We start from the raw sequence: 23,201 nt of genomic DNA on the forward strand, positions 1-23,201 counted from the left end.
CCTGGTTGATGATGGTGGAGGATGTTCAGTGAGATGGGCCAAGATTCTGGCAAAGGATCCTTTGCAGGGAGGTGACTGATATCAGATCTGTCTCCTCTTTCAGACCATTTGATGATCAGCACATAGCAAGCAGGGGTTTTACTACACTATGACACAAGTAATGTTTTATGACTTTATTTTTCTAATATTAAATGGCATATGTCTGTGAGCCTCCAGCCCTCCAGGAATAAGAACTTTCAGTCATCCCTGGGTGAATCTTCTCTCTCCCTCCTCCCAGGGGTGAGTGATCTCTCTAGGCTTCCTTACAAGGTCTGGAGCACCTAGAGAAGGTGCCCTGGTCTCGCACCACACCAGTGACCATGGCTGTGCTATTTAAACCTGCATGGTCTCTTGAAGGTGGCAAGTGACTCCTTGGTGTCCTGCTTCGTAAGACATCTTTTGCCAGGGCTGGGACACCCAGGACCTGGAACGCAACTTCCCTTTAACATGACAAGGTGATTTTCCTCTGGTTCTGCCCTGACTCCTGAACAGCCTCATTACTCCTCTAGCTCAAAATTTCTCCCCAGACAAACTGAAGAGGCTGAACAAAGCACTGATGTCTCTACCATGCAAAATCCCCTTCGTGGTCCCAGGGAACTTCATTCTTAGTCCCAGGTCATTGATCCTACACCACTCCATGCCTTCTGCTCTGGGACTCACGAACTTCCATGATCTGTGCCCAGTAGGTCTGTGATGGAACAATGCTGTCCCTCGTTCTTGGTTGGGGCTTGGGAGGAACAGGGGAAAGCTGGGGATCTGGTGGAAGCTGAGAGCTTGCCTTCCAGAGTTTAATGGCCTATCCCAATCAGCTCCCTTGGAGTATTCAGGTCTCCAGAACATGATGCTTAATATGCAGGCTCTCCCAACCCTGGAAAGCAGGAAAGGGCCAGAGGGTATATTTCCTGTCTGAAAAGCAATGGGGTCAAAAGAGATGGATAGCATGTCCATCAGAATGAGAGGATTCTAGGATGTCAATGCCGAAGAGAACTGAGAGCTCATCGAGTCAGTCTCCTTCTTTTACAGATGAGGAAACAGAGCCCAGAGAGGGGAAGGGACTTGCCCAGGGTCTCACAGCAGGCTGGCTCCAGGGCAGGAACAGATCCCCCGGACCCACGAGTCCCGCACTGGCTCTGCTTTTCTCCTTCTCAGTGGATGCGGGCCTGGTTCTTCTGCTCCAACTGTATCTTATCATTTACCTGGTTCTACTAACCATACAATCACTATGTACTTCATCAGAAAATGTGTAATAGATCCTAAAGCCCTAGGGAAGCTACATATATCCATATACACACACATATGTGCACACACTTCCAGACTCCAAGGTAACCCCTGTCAGCACTGGGAAATCCGTTCTCCCAGGACAGGGGGAAAATCCCCAGTTCAGGGGCCTGGTGCCCAGCCCGTGGGACTGGCACCTAATGACAAGTGTGGACCACAGCAGCCAGCCCTCACCATCAAGCTCAGAATGGGAATGGGTGGCCACCAGAACACAGTGGAGAAGATCCATAGATCCCTCCGTTAGCAGTGTTAAACCCACAGTGCTTAGCTGAGACCTCATCTGTGAGCCATTAGGAAAGTGGGGAGCATACTTGTGCATTTCTTTGAGACCCGGAAGCCATGTGTCCTGCCCTTGGCATGAACACAGTCGGCACTGACCTCTGCAGTGAGCTGTTCAGACCCAACGCGGCAGGCTGAGGCCCCGACAGTCAGTGAGAACAGAGAGAACAGCACCAGCGTTAACAGCGACACCAGCCAACACTGCTCATTATGTGCCAAGAGCCTTACACGGTTACCCCACTTCATTCCCAGAATGAAGCCAGGACAAAGGTGGTGGAGCCACAGTAGGGAGAAGGGGGCTGCGAGTGACATGGGGGTGGGGTGGGGCTGGGAGGGCAAGGAGGAGCATGAGCGGCCCCCGCGTTCCTCTGATGAAATGTTCCAAGCAAGTTCTGGGCCTCCCCTGAACTCACCCCCAAAACCCTTCAGCCATCATCTCTGAGCCTCTGCTGGTTGGGAAAGCAAGTGTGTCAATGTGTCCTTCTGGGCACAGCTCTATAACCATGGTGGAGAGACAGCAAGGGAAGGAGGATGATTCTGGCCCCCAAATCATGCTCTCCTCTCCTTCTGATACCTGGGGGCTCTTCTTGACCTGGCTGGTGCCAGGACAGGTCCCACCAGGCATCGGGGGCACAGCAAGGCTTCCCTTATATGTCTTTCCAGGTGGTGCAGTGGTAAGAATCTTCCTGCTAATACAGGAGATGTGGGAGACCCAGGTTTGATCCCTGGGTCGGGAAGATGCCTTGGAGAAGGAAACAGCAACCCACTCCAGTGTTCTTGTTTGGAAAACCCCAAGGACAGAGGAGACTGGTGGGCTACAGTTCATGGGCTTGCAAAGAGGGGGACATGACTTAGTGATTGAACAGCAACAACAAAGGTTCCCTTGTGCAGGTATTTCTGTGGGAAGAAGCGCTGAGGCGCTGCCTTCACTGCATTGTCAGGGAGTGACTCATTCACTTGGGTGTCAGTTTGCCATAATTATTCATGTGACCCGCCTTCTTCCTGCTCCTCTAGGCCCGGCACCAAGGCGGGTACTGGATTTCTCCATGACCAACCTTCTGAGCAGCAGCAGGGGGCCAGGCAAGTGGACTCTCAGCCAGAGAAGAAGGGCCATGTGAGAGCCGCACCCACAAGCACACTCACCGAAAGTAGGGCGGACACTGACTGTCCCCGAATGAAGGGGAGCACGCTCAGCCTCTCACCTGCAAAGCTCTGGAAGCTGCTGCAGCAGCCCCGAGTCACTAGCGGTTTCATCTTTCTCATTCTAACACCAAGCAAACTGACTTAGGGACAAAATTTTCTAAGTCAAAATGGAAAGACCAGGTGAAACACTGAGGCGACCAGTTCCTTAAAGACCTCTGCGTCATTCAGAACACTAGAGATACCCATTCAGAACTCACCTTGGAGAGTCCCCAGGGACCCTGGGAAATGGACTCCCAGGAGAATGTCCATCCAGAGGCTTGCGGGGCTGGGTCCCAGGATACAGGCCCACACACAGAGTTGTTTCTTTGGCAGCATCCAAATGATTTCCTAATAATGAAAGGCAAGCCACAAGAGCCAAAGAATGAGGAGTAAAGGAATAAGACTGGGGTTCCTTGAAGGAATAGGACTACTCTTTTATCATCTTTGTACCCCTATCCTGACCCTTCAAAATCTAACAATACACATTCAGTAAATACTTAATACATAGTGATGTCAATACTAATTGAACTGTATCTCACTTAAGTTTCATAGTTGCCTCATGAAATAGGCATGGTCATTACTGTCCTCATTTTCAAAATGATTAAAGCTCAGAGAGACTGAGGGCTGGCTCCAAGGTCACCCCACTGCTATTGGATAACCTGGATGTGAGATCCATGCAGCTGCCATTGTGTAACATGTTTTTGGCCCAGAGAGAGCAACAGAGTCCTTGCAATGAGGATGGTACAGAGTTGGGAGCAGATTGTAATCACAGAACCAGTAGCACCCTCTCTGGCTCACCCTGCTCAAATTTATCTATTTCTGGTCATTTTAAATCCAATTTGAATTCCATTATTTCATTCTGGGAATGGAATACATAGGAAATGTTGTGTCACCCTTCAAGGTTGTTGACAGAACCATTGCATCAATTAGAAATTCCCCACAATTGCTTGAAACAGAGGCTTAAAGATTGGCTTAGAGAGTCCGCATCTCTCTTTCTCTAATGTAGTTGGGATGCAGCAGTGGGTGGTTCAGCGCTAGCGCAGCACAGCCACGGTCCTGTCAGGTCCCACACTCTTCTCTTCCTCCCCTGCCATCCTGAGGATGTAGCTGCTATTCTTTAGTGCGCCCCGTGGTCACATCATGGCTATTAAAGCCCCACTATCATATCTGTATTCCAGGCAGAAAGGCAGAGGAGGTGGTAAAGGAAAAAAAGGGCATATATCAACTGACTTAGCCCCCTCTTTAAAGGAATTTGTCTAGAAGCCTCTTTCAGCAATGTCCACCATAAGTTGTTGGCCAGAACTTACAGCAAGTCTATTCCTAGCTTCAAGGGAGAAATAAAACTGTGCATTTTTAAGGTGAGCACTTTGACACCTCTAATATAATCCGATTTCTTTTACTAACAAAAGAGGAGAGTGGGCTTTGGGTGAGCCCCTCACCAGTTCTGCTGTAACTTTGCCTTCATTACTTTGGTCTCGGTAGTTAAGGACAGCCCTGGGGGCACACCTCAGAGCGACTAAGCTGTAAGTGACTTGACCTTGAGAAACCTGGGGTGAGCCTGGCCCTGCTCTAAACTCTTCCCAGCAGCAGCCTCAGTAGCACAGCCTGTCTGGATTGGCCTCAGGTAGGAAAGCACCTGTGTTGGGGGAGAATAAATACCTTTGGCTTGACTATGTCCTGTGGCTGCTGTGAGCTCAGGGGAGCCGATGAATGTGATACTACCTCAGAGGTTGTGATGGCCAAGATCTCACCACTAAGAACCAGCACTACTGGCATCATCGGAGAGCTTGCTAGAAATGAAACTTCTCAGTCCACCTCCCCCCACCCCACCCCACCCCGCGCCTGCAGCCCTACTGCATCTGTATTTTCATCAGGCTGCAGGTGATTCAGGTACTAAAGTTTCCGAAGCATTTCCCTCTAGCAGCTGTCCCCAACCTTTTGGGCACCACAGACCGGTTTTGTGGAAGACAATTTTACTGTGGTTTCAGGATGATTCAAGCATATTACATTTATTGTGCATTTTATTTCTATTTTTATTACATCAGCTCCACCTCAGATCATCAGACAATAGATCCTGGAGGTTGGGGACCCCTGCTCTAAAGCAGTAGGCCTGAATCATAAGGGAGTCCAGGAGACAGGTGAGCTCACCTAAGACACTTCCTCCAGCATGATGAAGTATCTTGGGAAAGTCACTCTCCCTCTCTGAGCTCAGTCTTCCCACCTGTTAGAGAAGGGGTCTGCACCAGACCCTTGCTCCACAAAGTGTGGTCTTGGATCAACTGCATCAGCATCGCCCTGGTAGACATGCAGAAATTCAGCCCAAGCAGAGTGACTAAAGAAGAGTCTCCATTTTGACAGCTTCCCCAGCTGAGGCATCTGTACATTACAGTTGGAGAAACCCTGCCCTAGATGCCCTCTGTGCTCTAAAATGAGAATTCAAAGTCATTTTAGGCAACTGGTCCCAGGGTCCCAGTCTATAATGTGAATGATGGGAGACCACTGATTACTGGAGCTTCTTAGGTTGGGCTGGGTGGAGACAAATTCCCTTTGAGAGTGCAGTGGCTGGCAGAGCACAGGGTGGCAAGCCATGAGGCTGGTACTAAGGGTGCCTGGGCTAGGTCCAGAGCTGGGATCAGGCTGGGGCTTCCTCATCAGGGATTTCTCCTTTGGAGATGGATGGGTACCTGGATCCAGAGGTGGAGCTGCAGAGAGTGCTCTGGGGATGACTCCGGACCACACCTCCTTCCTCCCCTTCTCCCTCTCCAGGGCAGAAGTGGGCACACCTGAGGTACACAGGTGAGCAGAGAACGTGCCATGAGTCAACGCTGCCAGCTTTCAGCAAGAGGAGGAGGCGGGGCCCTACCTCACCAGTCTTCTTGCCGCTGGGCGCTGCGTTATTAAAAAGAATCCTTTAAAACTGCTGGATGTTTTAGACTAAATAAAGCTGTGCTCCCACTCGGATTGAGCTTATAATGGAGTCTAATTTTATAAAGAAACCAATTAATGGCTTTGTAAATATAAAAGAAAGGATCCCTGCTTTTTTTCTCGACCAAAAGGCCCCAGAAGCTGGTCCTGTAAAAATGTCAAATCTTGCTTTAAAGAATGGCAGGACTTCTCCGAGGAGAATAACAGGAAATGACTCACAGAGGGTGCCCCGAGGCCACTCAGCTGTACAAAGGGGCCCCCTGCGCAGTAATGCGAAGCTGCTGACCAACCGACTGCCGGGAGGAGAGTGCCCCGCCCACGGGAGAGGTGGGGGGTTGCTGTCTTCTTTAGGCTGGGGCTCTCTGAAAGGCCCAGGGATGCTGGAGCGCTGGTGGTGAGGCTGAGAGTCTTCTACAAGATCTGGCACCTTGAGGAAAACTCACCTAGAAATAATGCTAAGTTAACCACACAAAACTGCCAGTCCAGGAGCTCTTACCTTTGCTGGACTTGCTCTGGCTCTTATCTTGGTCTCATTTGATGAGCTGGTGGAAACCCAAAAGATGTCTTCCTGGTTTCTTGTGGATTGACTCAGGCCTTAATCTTCTGTTCTGCCATCTAGCTCCCTATCTGTTTCTTTTTCACTTCCTTTCTCCTCTTTCCCCTTCTCCCCTGTTCCCCGGGCCCTTTCCCTTCTCAATCCATAGGCTTGCCTGATCCAAGGCCCTTACTAAGGACAGCAGCTCTGCTCCGGATGTCCAGATCTTCCGGGGATGCACAAATCAGAAGATATTCAGATGGAACACATCAGTATAGCCACAGCAGCCGGGGCCTGGAGCAAATAGAAGGCTCTGTGTTATTTTTTGTTGTTCTTGAAAAAAAGAAGCCATCAGTTTTGAATATTTTCTATGCCAGTTGTTGAGTGGCTGCTGCCTTGAGCCCCTGTACTAGTCAGAAAGCAGAATCTACCTCAGATGGTTCAGGAAACAGGAATGAAGGACTGTCTACGGAGGTGTGGATGCAATTGCTTTACTTACCTATTGCTGTGTCACAAATTGTTGTTGTTGTTTAGTTTCTGAGCCGTACCTGGCTCTTTGCGACCCTCATGGACTGTAGCTGCCAGGTTCTGTTGTCCATGGGATCTCCCAGGCAAGAATACTGGAGTGGATTGCCATTTCCTTCTCCAGGGGATCTTCCCGACCCAGGGACTGAACCCACAACTCCTGCATTGGCAGGCAGATTCTTTACCACTAAAATTACCTTAACATTTTACATAAACCAATATACATTTGTGTTTTCATGTAGTTTTTCAGGGATGAAAATCTGCGAGCTCCTTAGCTGGGTGCCTGTCACTAATTCTGACTCTGATGAGGTTGCCGCTCAGCTGTTCATAGGGGCCACAGTCATCTCAAGACTTGGCTAGGGCTGCACGGCCCATTTCAGAGCCCATTCAGGGGATTTGGGGCATTTTGCAGACCTCCTGAAGACCATCTACAGACCTCCAATCTTGAATGTGTCTCCCTATTCTTTCTCTGCTCACTCAGAGATGAGGGGCTGCAAGGGTAAACACAATGAGCATACATCTCAGAGCATCCAAAGTTAGGGCTCATAGAGGGCATCGGTGTTGCTCAAGGTCACAGCAATTTGGTGGCAAAGCAGAGCGCAGTTGCCGGCTGCACTGTGAGGAAGGGCAGTGAAGTTTTCTCAGCATCTCATCTAGGGAGCGGGAAGGCAGCTGCAGGCCCCAAAGGCTCTGAGCAAAGGCTGTTGTGGGGCTCCATAGAGTGTTCTTAAGTGTAATTGACTTTTAGGCATTAAACTTTTACCAGGATGAGCTCACAAGGTCTGTAGGGAGAAGGAGAGTGCCTGGCATTTCCTGCCTCTTGGGGCAGCGTCTTGGTGCAGAAAAGCCCATCCTCCAGGCTGCAGGATGGAGCCCTCCACTGGGAAACAGAAGAAGGGTGAAGCCCCTGAAGAGACTGAAGGCCAGGATACTGAGTGTTCAGTGGCCAATGGGTTCTAACTAAATCTGGGGGGTAGGGGGCTGGGGATAAGATCACCCACTCAGTAGCCCTCCTGTGCAGTGTGTCTACTGTAGGGGTGGGGAGAAGGGACAGAGGACTCAGTCCCCTCTCACAGGGAACGCCCCCTTCTCACATAGCCCCCTGACCATGTCCACTCACATTTTTGTCCCTAAGTCTGCCCCATGATGGACCTGGTTTAAATCACGACCAATCTCTGGGCATCAGTTTTCTCATCTGTATAATGAGGAGTTGGAAGGATGATGTCCTGAAATGTTTCACCCTGATGAAGGAGTTGTTGTTCAGTCACTAAGTCATGCCTGATTCATTTGCCACCGCATGGACATAGCCCTCCAGGCTCCTCTGACCCTGGGATTTCCCAGTCAAGAATATTGCAGTGGGTTGACATTTCCTTCTCCAGGGCATCTTCCCTACCCAGGGATCAAAACTGCCTCTCCTGGATTGCAGGTAGATTCTTTACCCTGAGCCCACAGGGAAGCCCCAGTGGCGGTGCTAGTGGTAAAGACCCCACCTATCAATGCAGGAGATAAGAGATGCAGATTCAGTCCCTGGGTTGGGAAAATTCCCTAGAGGAGGGAAGGGCTACCCACTTCAGTATTCTTGCCTGGAGAATCCCATGGACAGAGGAGCCTAGCAGGCTACAGTCCATAGGAATGCAAAGAGTCGGAAACAACTGAAATGACTTGGCACATCCCGATTCTTATCCCAAGGTTTCTTTCCAAATACACTGAGGCAGCCACTCTGAATCCCCAGGCAAAATATCACCTTTGTTTGATGTGTCTTCCCAGCAGCCTCCTCCTTTAGTTTCAGGACTAAAATAATAGTTCCAGAGGCTTATTGAGATTTCTATTAGAATTCAAAAACTCAAGGGTTTTATTTTAACAGGCTTATTAAAGTATAATTGACATACCACAAACTGCAGATATTTGAAGAGTACAATTTGATAAATTTTGACACATACTATTCATTTGTAAAACCATCAAGTTTCACAAGTGAAAATCACCACTATCAAGATGGTAAACAAATCCATCATCCCCCAAAATTTCTTTATGCCCCTTTATCCTCCCTTTTTACCAACTCTTCCCCACCCCCAGGTTACCAGTGACTTACTTGCTGTCGTAACAGTTTACGAGGTTACATTTTCTTCTTTCAAAAGGAAAAGGCAACCTCCAGAATGGTAGAAAATATTTGCAAACCATGTATCAGGTAAGGTGCTAATGTCCAAAATAGATAAAGAACTCACACAACTCAATAGCCAAAAACCCAAACAACCCATTGAGAAATGGACAAAAAAATGTGAGTAGACATTTTCCAAAGAAGACATATATATGCCCAGCAGGTACATGAAAAAGTGCTCATCATCACTAACCATCAGGGAAATACAGTGAGATATCACTTCATATCTATTGGAATGACTATTATAAAAAAGACAAGACATAGCAAATGTTGGTGAGGGTAAGGAGAAAAGGGAACCCTTGTATACTGTTAGTGGGAACAAAATGGTACAGCTAAGATGGAAAACTATATGGACGTCCCTCAATTTCAAAACAGATAACCATGTGATACAGCAAACCCTCTATAGATTATATATCCAAAGGAAATGAAATCACAATCTCAAAGACATATCTGTACTCCAGAGTTCATTGCAGCATTATTAACAATTGCCAAAGCAAGGAAACAACCTCAACGTCCATAAAGGATGAAGAGATAAAGAAACCGCCATGTATATATGTGCAGTGGAATGCCATTTAGCCATGAAAAAGAAGGAAATCCTGTCATTTGCAACAACACGATTGAATCTGGAGGACATTTTGCTAAGTGAAATATGCCAGACATAGAAAGCCAAATGCTGCGTGATCACACTTATATGTGGAATCTAAAAAAGTCAAACCCTTAGAACCAGAGAGTGTAAGAGTGGTTACCAGCAGCTGGCAGTAGGGATGGGGTGGGAAAATTAGAGAGATGTTGGTCAAGGGGTACAAACTTTCATTATAAGATGAATAAGTTCTGGTAAGTCTAACATACAGTATAGCGAATGCGGTTAATACTGTCTTGTACACTAGAAATGAGCTAAGAGAGTAGATCTTAAGTTTTCTCAGCACAGCAGAAGGAAAAAAAAGGCTAACTATGTGAGGTGATCAATATGAGAATTAACTTGACTGTGGGAATCATTTCACAGTGTATATGTAGTTCAAACCATCATGCTGTACACCGTAAATATATACAACTTTCATTTGTCAATTATACCTCAGTAAAGCTAGGAAAAAAATAGAGTTTAAGCTATCATTGTGATTTGGCTCCAAAAGTGATTTTAAAATACAGAAAGAGCTTAGAACATGGGAAGGAGGGGGGACTTGAAGCTGTAACTGCAGCTAAAAATGCAGAAGACACAGTGCTTTTAGTTGGACTGTATGCTTGCTCAGGGTGGCTTGGGATGGGGGACTGATGGAGATTAAGGAAAACTAAATCAGCACCATCACACCTCTTGATATCACCATTGTCTGACTAGCACACCTGAAGTTTACATTAATAGAAGTATATTGTCCAAAAGCGGGGAATAGGTTCCTTCTGGCCCTCTGGGTGCCAGGGGCTAGAGGAGATAGATTAACTGGTTTGCCTGGAAAAAGAGGGAGAAAATGATAAAAGGATTGAAGCGAAATCCAAGTATTAGGAAATGGAGTACATTGACAGAACTGAGGATGCTGACTTTTGAGACAGAACATAGCCTCTCCCATGCAGAGCATGTTTCCACAATGTAAGAACTTTGAATACATGCATTGCCTCCAGAGGCCAAGAAACGGATGGTGAAAGATCCACAGATATTGTTGTTCAGTCGCTAAGTTCTGTCTGACTCTTTGAGGCCCCGTGAACTATAGCACGCCAGGCTTCCCTGTCCTTCACTATCTCCCAGAGTTCTCGCAAATTCATGTCCATGATGCTATCTAACCATCTCATCCTCTGCCACCTCCTTCTCCTTTTGCCTTCAATCTTTCCCAGAATCAGGATCTTACTCCAATGAGTTGGCTCTTCACATCAGCTTGTCAAAGTATTGGAGCTTCAGCATCAGTCCTTCCAAAGAATACTCAGGGTTGATTTCCTTTAGGACTGACTGGTTCCATCTCCTTGCTGTCCAAGGGACTCTCAAGAGTCGTCTCCAGTTCAAAAGCATCAATTCTTTGGTACTCAGTCTTCGTTATGGTCCAACTCTCACATCTGTACATGACTATTGGAAAAACCAAAGCTTTGACTAAATGGACCTAAGCACAGACATAACCAGGAAAATTCTGCACTCTCCCTTCACTTTCAACCACATCATCTCTGTGTGGTACGGTAGTGATAGCTTAAGCACTGGAGCCAGATTGCCTGAGCTTAAATTCTGTCAGGGCCACTTATGTGGCCTTGAACAAGCCTGTTATCTCCCCCACATGCCTCAGTTTTCTCATCAGAATAATGAAGATCAAAAATAGTTTCTCTTTAATGAGCTGTGGTGAAGATTAAACAAGGTAATACTGGGAAAGTGGCTACTGAGTCCAGAATAAATGTTCAGTAAATGTCAGCATTTGTCTTCTCACTGCCTCTTTGATGACTCCTGGGCAGGGAAGGGCAGGATTGCCCACTGAATGAACCTGGAGGTTCTATCTGAGTTGCCAGGCAACAACCTTCAGGGACCAGCGGCTCCCTCTCCTTGAGCAGGAGGAGCAGTATAGGCTTTCAGCTTCCCTAAGGGCATTGGGCGCCAGAAGCTGACATTCCAAAACAGCTCCCCGGAAGAGCTGACTCTTGAGTCTGGATTATTTATAAGGCAAGCTCTCACACTTGTTCCATGAAAGGGTAGGGATCCCTTCCTGGAACACCATGGCTCTGTGCCGTGGCTTCTTGCACGCTTCCTGGTGGGAGAGATGGTAGGACCAGCTAGCTCATCTTGTCATCCGTAACTTTCCTGTGAAGCCTGCTCTGTGCCCACACTGAGTGTCGTGGTGGGAACTTCACCTACCTCCCCACACCCTTCTTTGAACCATCTCACTCCTCACCTTTATTCTCTGAAAGTACGACCCCCAGGGTGAGTCCTCTGCCTCCTTCTAGAGCTGGATATGCTCACTCCTCCGTGATTTCATCTGCTCCCAGGTTTTCAAATATCACCCTTGTTCTGAGGGTTCCTGTCCAGGCCATGTCCCCAAGTTTCAGGCCTGGCTGAACACTGTCACTTGGACCTGGCATCCTAAAAATCTTCAAAACGTTCAAAACTGCACTGGCTTTTAGATTTCTTCTTCCTTCATGACAACAAACAAAAATAAATGAAAACAAGTCTTGTCCCTCCTAGGCATTAATTTGGTAACTTGTGCTGCCACATATCTTGTCACCCTGGCCCCAAATCTTAAGGTTCCTCCCTAGACGCTTCGCCCCATGGACAGGCACTCAGCGCAAGAATCTGATCTCACTGCATGCCCCCACCGCTCCGTCTTCAGCGCCTCCTCCACACCAGGAACAGCATTCTGGTCTCTTTCTCCTGCATTCCACCTGAACACTCAGTCCAGCTAATTTTCTCCCCTGCTCAAACACCATCAGTGCTTCCTTCTTTCTGATACGTTAGAACTCTTCACTGTGGCATTGGAGGCTCTCCACAAAACTGTCCATTTCTAGATTCAGTTGCTGCTGCTCCACTATCTATACTCTGAGCCCAGTCAATGGGGGAGCTCACGCTCCCTTCCACTTCTGACACTCCTTACCCTCCAGGATGCTGCCGCTATTGTCTCCTCCCCTTTAAAACACCCTCCTGAACCACCTCTACCCATCACAGTCCCACGCATTACCCAGCTCATCTCAGATGCTCCCTTCTATCTTATGAAGTCTTCTTGTGAGCCTGTCTCCACTCAGCTTTGAGAAGAGAGCTGTGTCCATGCTCTTGTTATTTTGCATTCTGTTTATCATCACACAAACACCTATCTAATGCTCCTCCCAATTAGCACATATGCCCTTGAAGACGTGGTGAAGACCCATTGGTTAGAAGCAGTCTGCACAAGGCAGTGTTGCACTGGCCCTCCAGAACTTGTCTGTTGACTGAACTGAGCAGGGACTGATTTGCCTGGGGAAAAGAAGTCTCAGAAGACAGGGGGCTGGCTTCCTGTGTCTGCAGGATTGTCTACCATGAATAGTCTCAGGAGAGCTGAGCTCAGACCAACATCTCTGCCTCTTGTGGGTATCCTGGATCCTTGCACAGTGACAGCCATCTCTGTGAGTTTTCTAGCACCCATCCAGGGTTAATTCACCACTTCCTTCACCCCTCTTTAACCTTCCGGCTCTTTGAGCAGCAGGCTCATACCGAGAGATGCTGTGCTACTTTTAGAAAAGAACGTGTCGGGCATTTGCTGCCATCTAGTGAGGAGGTGAGGCTCAGCCTCTTGCAGAAGCCAGAGGGATCCTGTGCTCTCCCCAGGAGCTGGCTCCAGGAATCCAGCACCAGTGACATGGACCATGTTGGGATGGACAGGTGTGTGTGCCAAGGGCACAAGTCATTGCACAGAACAGATAATATTCAAGTCCCTAAATTGTAATCTGGAATAGGCAAGACCATATCCTTCCAGACCCTCCCTTACCTCCAGCCAGGCGATGTCCCTATTAGAATCATGACCAACTATCTTTTCCAGAAAACTTGGTAGGAATCTGTAAACACCGAGAGTTCGTAATTGGAGGCCTCTTCAGGAAGCTGTAGATAATCCCCAGGGCCTCAAGCAGGACTGGTTGTGGATTTAGAACTGGTGATTTCCACACAGCTCTTGCAGTCCTGCCTGGGAGTCCCTCTGGCCCTGTCTCAAAAGTGCCCTAGTTCTGGGAACAAGCACTCCTCTGCCCCAGTATGGCACAGATGCCCGGGCTCCACCTGGTGAGTGACTGCACACACCTGGGTTATTGTAAGGAACAGATGAGATTATGCACGGCAAATGCTTAGCCAGTGTCTGACTTGCAGCAAAGGCTAAGTCTATTAGATATTGATAATGATTAGATAATGATGTTACTACTTTTACCAGTGCTCCAGAGCACAAGGCTGCCTACAAAACTCACAAAATTTAGGCCCTGGACATGAATACATTGAGTCATGGTTAGATCTTGTGTACATTGAAAATAAGTTCCCTCTTAATATGCCACAGCATCCAGCTTTGGCCTTACCTCCACTGGACAGTGAGGGGCAGGGCAGAGGCTCAGGGCTCAGACTCCAGGCTGCTGACAGGCACATCACCTCCTCCAGCCTGTCAGAGATACAGGATTCCAGGGCTATTTCTGCAGGATTTTCCTGAGCCTAGATTATTACGCTGTAGTTCTTTGCCCCCAGTCCAGCTAATGTCTTGCTTGGCCTCTGGGAATCTCCAGTTTTTAGGGAGGTCCTGGGCTACTTCTGGGGCCAGGCCCTTCTGATTGACTTGGTTGTTCTCTGGGCTGTGTTTCATGCATATATTCAGCCAGAACTGAATGTAGGGCTCATCAAATGACTGAGGTCTCTGGCTAACCATTATGTCTCATGGCTCCCCTGCCCTGGGGTCCAGGTGTTGTGCTAAGTAGGGTGCACTCTCCATCCAAGGTGCCCACTGCAGATATTTCACCGGAAGTGAGACTGTCTTACTGGTTCCAGTCAATGGCGTGCTCAGCCAGCTCTAGGCAGCTCATGAGAACTGACTGTGGACATCTTTCCCAACTCTACATTCAGAAACATCATGTTGGTAGCTTGAAACTGGTCATGAAGGGAGTACTCGCCACAGAAATCAGTAAACACGACAAATCACGGCTTGTTTCCTTTTTCCTGAAGAGCAGTTATTATGCACTTATCAGCATACCACTGGCGAGCGCCTTTAATTCCAACTTAGGTTCCACATTTAAACCACTACTCACACAAGCACCAAACAAAAGGATTTTTAGTGTATTATCCGAATGAAATGCAAACTGAAAGCTTCATTTATTTATTTTTTCCCCACACATATATAACAGATATTGCAGCTAGTGAAAGATAGGGTAGTAACTGACACAAATCATGATCATGCTTTTAGGTTTGAAATAAACTCAAAATATTCAACATTGGCTAAAAGAAGTCTGCAATAAGTATTTATTGGCAGGTTTTGAATTCTCACTTAGCATGCGAAAGAGCTATATGTGATAAGCCACATACTTTTACTGGGGAAAACATCCAACAAAGGTATTGGACACAGTACTCAGGAACACATGGGAAACATAATTTAAAACTTTAATGTGTTTTTTTGTTTCTTATTCTTTTGACATAATTCAAACTGTGCTTCGATCCTCACATTAGTATGTCTTCTATAGACCTTTCTAATGTCTTTTTCTTTGTTAAAACTGTACTGGTAGTAATAGTCAGGCACCCTTATCTCGATAAGAATCCTTTGATGTGAGCTTTAAAATATTTTCTTTCAGCCAGGAAAAAAAAAAAAAAGGAATGGCTAGTTCGAAGAGCTCTAGTTTTGAGTACTTGTTTGTACACAGAGCTGTGGATGGCTTGGAGCTCAAGAGGCCGGAGGCAAGGCTTGGAGGCTGTGAGGTATGGGTGGAGGTGTGGGGCTCAGTCATAATGGACCTTGCCCTCGGCCACCCCAGAGCTGGGTAAGTCTCCATTGGAGAGTGTCTGGAGGGTTGAATGAGGCCTGTCTTGCAAGGTACACTTGGTCTTCATCATGTACTTTCGAAAGGCCTTTTGAATAACAGCAGCACATCTTTCCTCTTCCTTCCTTTTGGTGGTGGTGACTATGGGTTCATATAACTTCTTGAAAGGGTTTGCCTCCATGAACTTCTCCTCTATCGCTGCTTTCATGCTATCCAGGCCACTGGACTCACCAAGTACCCTCGTGGTGAAAGCGAAGAGAATATCCAAGCAATGGAGACGATCTCCACTCACCATTGGCAAGTCCATGACTAAAAATTGGTATTTATTTGGCTTTGCCACACGCAGAGGCTCAGGAAGGGCATCAGCAAAGTCAGAAAGGGCAGAATAGTTGATAAACTGTGTTGCTTCTGGGTCAAACTTTTCCCAGACTTCGTAGAACATTTCAAAGTCATCTTCACCCAAAGGGTCCTCACTTTCTTCAGTGGCTACATTGAAGTTTTCTAAAATCACAGCAATATACATGTTGACCACAATGAGAGAGGAGATGATGATATAAGTGACGAAGTAGATTATGGCTATGGTAGAGAGGTGACAGCTCTCTGTCTTGGGGTCACAGGAATTATTTGATTTTAACATGGGGCTGAGGAGAGAATCCCAGCCTGCCGTCGTGGTTATCTGGAAGAGGCAGAGCATGCTGCTTATAAAAGTTTGGAAGTTGAAGATGTCATCAATTCCAGAATCTTCCTTCACTTTGCGAAAAGAGTTCATACCAAAAATGGCATAAATAAACATAACCAGAAAGAGGAGAAGACCAATATTAAATAGAGAGGGCAGGGACATCATCAGAGCGAAAAGCAGAGTTCTGATTCTTCGTGCTGCTCGAACAAGTCTCAGGATTCGGCCAATCCGAACCAAGCGAACCATTCTGAACAGTGTTGGAGGGAAAGGAATCTCGGCTTGGGTTTCCAAGGCAGAAACCACGGTACCTAAAGACAAGGAGGAGGGTCAATGAATTTCCAGCAGACAGATTGATTTTAGACATATCCTGTCTCTCCTGCTTTCAGTCTGAGTGAGACCAACTTTTTACCATTACTTTTCAGCTTATGTACAAAATTAAGAAGTTTTTTACCCATATCAGGGAAAAAATATATATGTGCCTTAAACTGGAGAGCAATCTTCAAGGTTCATACAATTTAGATAGGAATTTAGATGGGTCAGGACATCTAAAAAGACCCTTCAAAGAAAAGAAATAAAATGCAGTTTATTACTATTTTGTAAGTTACCTAATGGACTTGAAATACATTATCATCTATGTTGGTCATTTAAAATTACTCATGGGGTAGCAAATATAACAGTTTTCCATACTTACTATATACATAGAATGGAAAACATATAAACTATTGATGGAGTCATTTAGATTACAATGCAAAGAGAAATTTCTGCTACTGAAGGTTGGCTTGAGTGTGAGCTATCAGTGGAAGCTGTACACCCCTAACCCCAAGGTTTCTTAAACAAACAGGTTCTCACTGGAGAGAAATTTGAACACAGCCTGCTGTAGGCAAGGACAGAGCTAGAGAAAGAAGGTAGTGTTGCGTGGCTTGTCTTTGGGCTAAAACTGCCAGAGATTTCTCATCTTTGTCAATACGCTCATTCCAAGGACTTCTGGAAGTCCAAACTCAAAAAGCTATGGGAATAAATTGGAGACAGTTTCTCTGTTATTGTAAATATCCCAGAAGTGGCATCTCAAGCAGATGTTTCTGCAGACTGCTGAACATTTGGCCTAAAACATCATCCTGTTTTCTCATTGCTTGCTCTGCAAGCAAGTGATACAAGGATTTAAAACAACACACATTTTGACCCAAATATTACAGAATGGCTTGAGCATGCTTGCCTCACAGACACAGGGCCTTGTTCTTCCTCTGGGGATCCTCTAAGGTCATTAGGTATGACAGACAGCCAATTTTTTTGAGATGTGGAATTTTTACCATTTTAGCAACAACTGGATGAGGTCCCTCCTTTAAGGTCCGCTTCCTCTGTGAATATTTCTTTGAGTCATCAAGCTCACAGTAATTTGTCTTTCCTGTGAGCTCAGTTCTTTCGTGCAGCAAGTGATTTGGGGTTCAATTAATTTCTCTGTCTTTTCCTGATTCCTTAATGTGGTAGGTCTTAATTTTGTTGTTGTTCAGTCACTCAGTTGTGTCCAATTCTTTGTGACTCCATAGACTGCAGCATGCCAGGCCTCCCTGTCCTTTACCATCTCCCAGAGTTTGCTCAAACTCATGTCCATTGAGTTGGTGATGTCATCCAACCATCTCATCCTGTGTCACCCGCTTCTCCTCCTGCCTTCAATCTTTCCCAGCATGAGAGTCTTTTCCAGAGTCAGCTTTTTGAATCAGGTGGCCAAAGTACTGGAGCTTCAGCTTCAGCGTCAGTCCTTCCAATGGATGTTCAGGGTTGATTTCCTTTAGGATTGACTGGTTTGATCTCCTGGCTGTCCAAGAGACTCTCTAGAGTCTTCTCCAGCACCATAGTTCAAAAGCATCAGTTCTTCAGCACTCGGCCTTCTTTATGGTCCAACTCTCATATGCGTACATGACTACTGGAAAAACCATAGTTTTGACTATAAGGACCTTTGTCAGCAAAGTGATGTCTCTGCTTTTTAATATGCTGTCTAGTTTTGTCATAGTTTTTCTTCCAAGGAGCAAGCATCTTTTAATTTCATGGTAGCAGTCACTATCTACAGTGATTTGTGAGCCCAAGAAAATAAAGTCTGTCATTGTTTTCATTTTCCCCCCATCCATTTGGCATGAAGTTACGGGACTGGATGCCATGATCTTCATTCTTTGAATGCTGAATTAAGTCAACTTTTTCACTCTCTTCTTTCACCTCCAAGGGGCTCTTTAGTTTCTATTCACTTTCTGCCATTAGGGTGGTATCATTTGCATATCTGAAGTTATAGATATTTCTCCTGGCAATTTTGATTCCAGCTGTGCTTCACAGCCCAGCATTTCACATGATGTACTCTGCATATAAGTTAAACTAGCAGGGTGACAATGTACAGCCTTGACGCATTCCTTTTGAAGCAGTCAGTTGTTCCGCGTCCGGTTCTAACTGTTGCTTCTTGACCTGCATACAGGTTTCCCAGGAGGCAGGTGAGGTGGTCTGGTACTCCTATCTCTTGTAGAGTTGTCCACAATTTGTTGTGATCCTCAGAGTCAAAGGTTTTAGTGTAGTCAGTGAAGCAGAAGTAGATATTTTTCCAGAATTCACCTGCTTTTTCTATGATTCAATAGATGTTGGTAATTTGATCTCTGATTCCTCTGATGTTTTTAAACCCAGTTTGTACACCTAGAAGTTCTCAGTTCATGTACTGCTGGAGCCTAGCTTGAAGGATTTTAAGCATAACCTTGCTAACATGTAAAATGAGTGTAATTGTATGGTAGTTTGAACGTTCTTTGACATTGCCCTTCTTTGGGATTGGAATGAAAACTGACCTTTTCCAGTCCTGGGGCCACAGTTGAGTTTTCCAAATTTGCTGACACATTGAGTGCAGCACCTTCATAGCATCATCTTTTAGGATTTTAAATAGCTCAGACAGAATTCCATCACCCCTAATTAGCTTTCTTTGTAGTAATGCTTCCTAAGGCCTATTTGATTTCAGACTCCCAGATGTCTGACCCTAGATGATGATCACACCATCATGGTTATCTGTGCCATGAAGATCTTTTTTGTATAGTTCTTCTGTGTATTCTTGCCACCTCTTCCTAATATCTTCTGCTTCTATTAGGTCCATACCATTTCTTTCCTTTATTGTGCCTATCTTTGTATCAAATGTTCCCTTGGTATGTCTAATTTTCTTAAAGAGATCTCTAGTCTTTCCCACTCTGTTGTTTTCCTCTATTTCTTTGCATTGATCACTTAGGGAGTCTTTCTTATCCCTCCTTGCTATTCTTTGGAACTCTGGATTCAGATGGATATATCTTTCCATTTCTCCTTTGTCTTTCGCTTCTCTTCTCAACTATTTGTAAGGCCTCCTCAGACAACTGTTTTGCCTTTTTGCATTTCTTTTTCTTGGGGATGGTTTTGATCACTGCCTCCTGTGCAATGTTACAAATCTCTGTCCATAGTTCTTCAGGCACTCTGTCTGTCAGATCTAATCCCTTGAATCTATTTGTCACTTTCACTGTTCAATCATAGGGATTTGATTTAGGTCATACCTCAATGGTCTAGTAGTTTTCCCTACTTACTTCAATTTAAGTCTGAATTTTACAATAAGGAGCTCATGATCTGAGCCACAGTTAGCTCCCTGTCTTGTTTTTGCTGATGATACAGAGCTTCTCCATCTTCAGCTACAAAGAATATAATCAACCTAATCTCAGTATTGACCATCTGGTGATGTCCATGTGTACAGTCATCTCTTGTGTTGTTGGAAAAGGGTGTTTGCTATGACCAGAGCATTCTCTTGGAAAAACTCTGTTAGTCTTTTCCCTGCTTCATTTTGTACTCTGAGGTCAAACTTGCCTGTCACTCCAGGTATCTCTTGACTTCCTACTTTTGCATTCCAGTCCCCTATGATGAAAAGGACATCTTTTTTGGTGTTAGTTCTAGAAGGTCTAAAGAAGGTCTTGGAGGAGGAAATGGCAACCCACTCTAGTACTCTTGCCTGGAGAATCCCATGGATGGAGGAGCCTGGTGGGCTAAAGTCCATGGGGTCGCAAAGAGTCGGACACAACTGAGCAACTTCACTTTTACTTTCTAGAAGGTCTTGTAGGTCTTCATAGAAGCATTCAACTTTATACTCTTCAGCATAGTGGTTAGGGCACAGACTTGGATTACTGTCATGTTGAACAGTTTGCCTTGGAAACGAAGAGAGATTAATCTGTCATTTTTGAGATTGCACCCAAGTAGTGTCATGCATTTCAGACACTTTTGTTGACTTTGAGGGCTACCCCATTTTGTCTAAGGGATTCTTGCCCACAGTAGCAGATATAATGGTCATCTGAATTAAATTCACCCACTCTGGTCCATTTTAGTTCATTTATTCCTAAAATGTCAATGTTGACTCTTGCCATCTCCTGTTTGACCACTTCCAATTTACCTTGATTCATGGACCTAATGTTCCAGGTTCCTATGCAACATTGTTCTTTATAGCACCAGACTTTACTTTCACCACCAGACACATCCATAACTGGGCATCATTTCTGCTCTGGCTAAGCCTCTTCATTCCTTCTGGAGCTATTTCTCCACTCCTCTCCAGTAGCATATTGGACACCTACTGGCCTGGGGGTGGGGTGGGTGTTTAATCTCTCAATGTCATATCTTTTTGCCTTTTCATACTGTTTGTGGGGTTCTCAAGGCAAGAATGCTGAAGTGATTTGCCATTCCCTTCTCCAGTGGACCACCTTTTGTTAGAACACACCATGACTCATTCATCTTGGGTGGCCCTACGCAGCATGGCTCATAGTTTCATTGAGTTATACAAGGCTATGATCCATGTGATCATTTTGGTTAGTTTTCTGTGATTGTGGTTTTCATTCTGTCTGCCCTCAGAGGGATGAGGGTAAGAGTTTGTACAAGCTTCCTGATAGGAGGGACTGGCTGCAGGGAAAACTGGGCCTCACTCTGGAGGGCTGTACCTTGCTCAGTTAATCTTTAATCCAATTTTCTGCTGATGGGAGCAGCTGTGCCTGTAGTTTGGCCTGAGGCGGCCCAGTCCTAGAGTCTTCAGTCTCTATGGGAGGCTATAGGCTGTATTCTGCTGCTGCTAAGTCACTTCAGTCGTGTCTGACTCTGTGCGACCCCAGAGAAGGCAGCCCACTAGGCTCCCCTGTCCCTGGGATTCTCCAGGCAAGAACACTGGAGTGGGTTACCATTTCCTTCTCCAATGCATGCTGCTAAGTCACTTCAGTCGTGTCCGACTTCTAGCGACCCCGTGGACTGCAACCTACCAGGCTCCTCCATCCATGGGATTTGCCAGGCAAGAGTACTGGAGTGGGTTGCTATTGCCTTCTCCGATAGGCTGTATGGTAGGGATAATGGTGACCTCCTTCAGTTACTGTGAGCTCTACAATGCCTGGCACTGCCTGGAAAAAGTTCAGCAAATAGTGGAATGAATGAGCTGCTCTCTGCATATTGGAGGAAGAGCTCTTTAAGGGCTCAGATGGTTGCCAGACTCATCATCATTTTCTAACTTTATTGCTGCTGTCAATTTCACCAGGACTTGTGCTTGAAACTGACTAATAAAGATTAACAGTCTATTTAACCATAAGCATGTTGAAAGATCTATTACTAAACCTTATCTACATAAGTTTCCATGGCTAAAAAGTAGAACAGACTATGAACTGTACCATTTCCTTGGTCCCTGAAACATCTGATTGTTGCTATCATGTTAAGAACCAAAATATTTTGATCCAGCATATCTGTTTATTGCACCCTTTCTGAGATAAAACAGAAGCTTCCGCTTGTGAAATCCGTTTTCACTGCCTTCATGCTCTTTGAACAATGAGAAGAATCCGTAGGCAGTTTTACACAATTATGGTTAAATTATCAGTTTAATTAAAGCAGACTTCAAAAACCCAGAGTAAAATCTTATAGCTTAGTCATGAAGAATTTACCTTTGAAGTTAATGTATGTGCATGTGTGTGTATATGTTCCATGAAAAGGTGTATGGCAATAACCCTCTTTTTCTCCCTATTCTTCTTCTATAAACCTTAAGGTTAATTTCTGTCCACAGTTAAGAAAAATATAGTGATTATAGAGTGAAGCTAGTTGGTGAGTGAAACCCAAGCAGTTGACACACTATGTAGTTTCCACTATAATTTAAGTTAACATGAGATACAGAATAAAGAAAAAGCACTATTTGTCCTTATGACACACTCTTGCAAGCCCCATCCAGGCTGAGCCATGGAGGCCCTCTATAAAGAAGAGGTATGGGAAGGCCCAGCAATGTCACTGGGGCACAGTAATTGTGATCTGACATCCAAAAGGATTTTGAACTAGGGAAAAAATGGAAACTAAATGCCAAATCCTTACAACAAGAAATGTTCTTTAGGCCTTATAGTTGTAGAAGAAAATGGAACTTTGACTCAGTTCCCTGGATAAAGCAGGTAGCCCCACAAAAACTTCTAAGTCATCTTAATTTCATCTATCCCCACTGAATAAATGATCCACATAATTACTTAACTCTATTTCAATTGTGTAGATAGTCAAGGGAGTGGAAATTACTCTGTATTTTCTAGCAACTCCCCAAAGAGAATGGCATTCATTCATCTATTTTTTTTTCCCCAAAAACCACATTAAATTTAATTTTTTGCTCTGTGGCTACTCTGGACAAAATTCCAAATGATAAGACTTACAAGTTTACTTCTTGCTCTCATACTAAAGCCCCTCTGGTTGCCAGTTTTACTTACTAACAATAGAAAGGACCACGATCACACAATCAAATAAATTCCAGCCATTGGTGAAGTAGTATTGCCTCAAAGCAAAGATTTTGATGAGACACTCAATTGCAAAGATGACCACAAAGGCCAGGTTGAGACACTCAAGTAAATGTTTCATGGTGTCCGATTGGTGATGTGATTCAGCCATCATGCTCAGCATGTTGAGGAGAATGAGGATGATGATAATGACGTCAAAGACCTGGTGTGTGACGAGGTCAAACACAAAGCCTTGGCATTTGTTCTGAGGAAGAAGAAAAAGGAATCATAAACGATTTGGAGTTGTAGGAATGAAATCACATACATTAAGAGGCACATACAGTAGCATTTGTCCTCTCTTACATTTAAAGTAGTTTCTTGGAAAATGCACACTTTTATAGGGCAAGAAATTCTTCTAATAGATATTTTTCATTCAAT

At 45.3% G+C, this 23,201-nt stretch overlaps 1 protein-coding gene across 1 annotated transcript in view; it reads right to left on the reverse strand.

Annotated features, from left to right (window-relative positions):
• Positions 1–14,664: 14,664 nt before the first annotated feature.
• SCN11A (sodium voltage-gated channel alpha subunit 11) overlaps positions 14,665–23,201 on the reverse strand; it is an 86,220-nt gene continuing 77,683 nt past the window's right edge. Inside the window, exons 26-27 of the mRNA XM_069561498.1 lie at positions 22,758–23,028; positions 14,665–16,334 (exon numbers count right to left, since the gene is read on the reverse strand). Of these exons, the coding sequence (XP_069417599.1) occupies positions 15,307–16,334; positions 22,758–23,028 (1,299 nt within the window). The 3' untranslated portion in view covers positions 14,665–15,306. The remainder of the gene's footprint in view (positions 16,335–22,757; positions 23,029–23,201) is intronic.

This window comes from Ovis canadensis, chromosome 19 (genome assembly GCF_042477335.2).
Source record: "Ovis canadensis isolate MfBH-ARS-UI-01 breed Bighorn chromosome 19, ARS-UI_OviCan_v2, whole genome shotgun sequence".
Taxonomy (NCBI): Eukaryota; Metazoa; Chordata; class Mammalia; order Artiodactyla; family Bovidae; genus Ovis; species Ovis canadensis.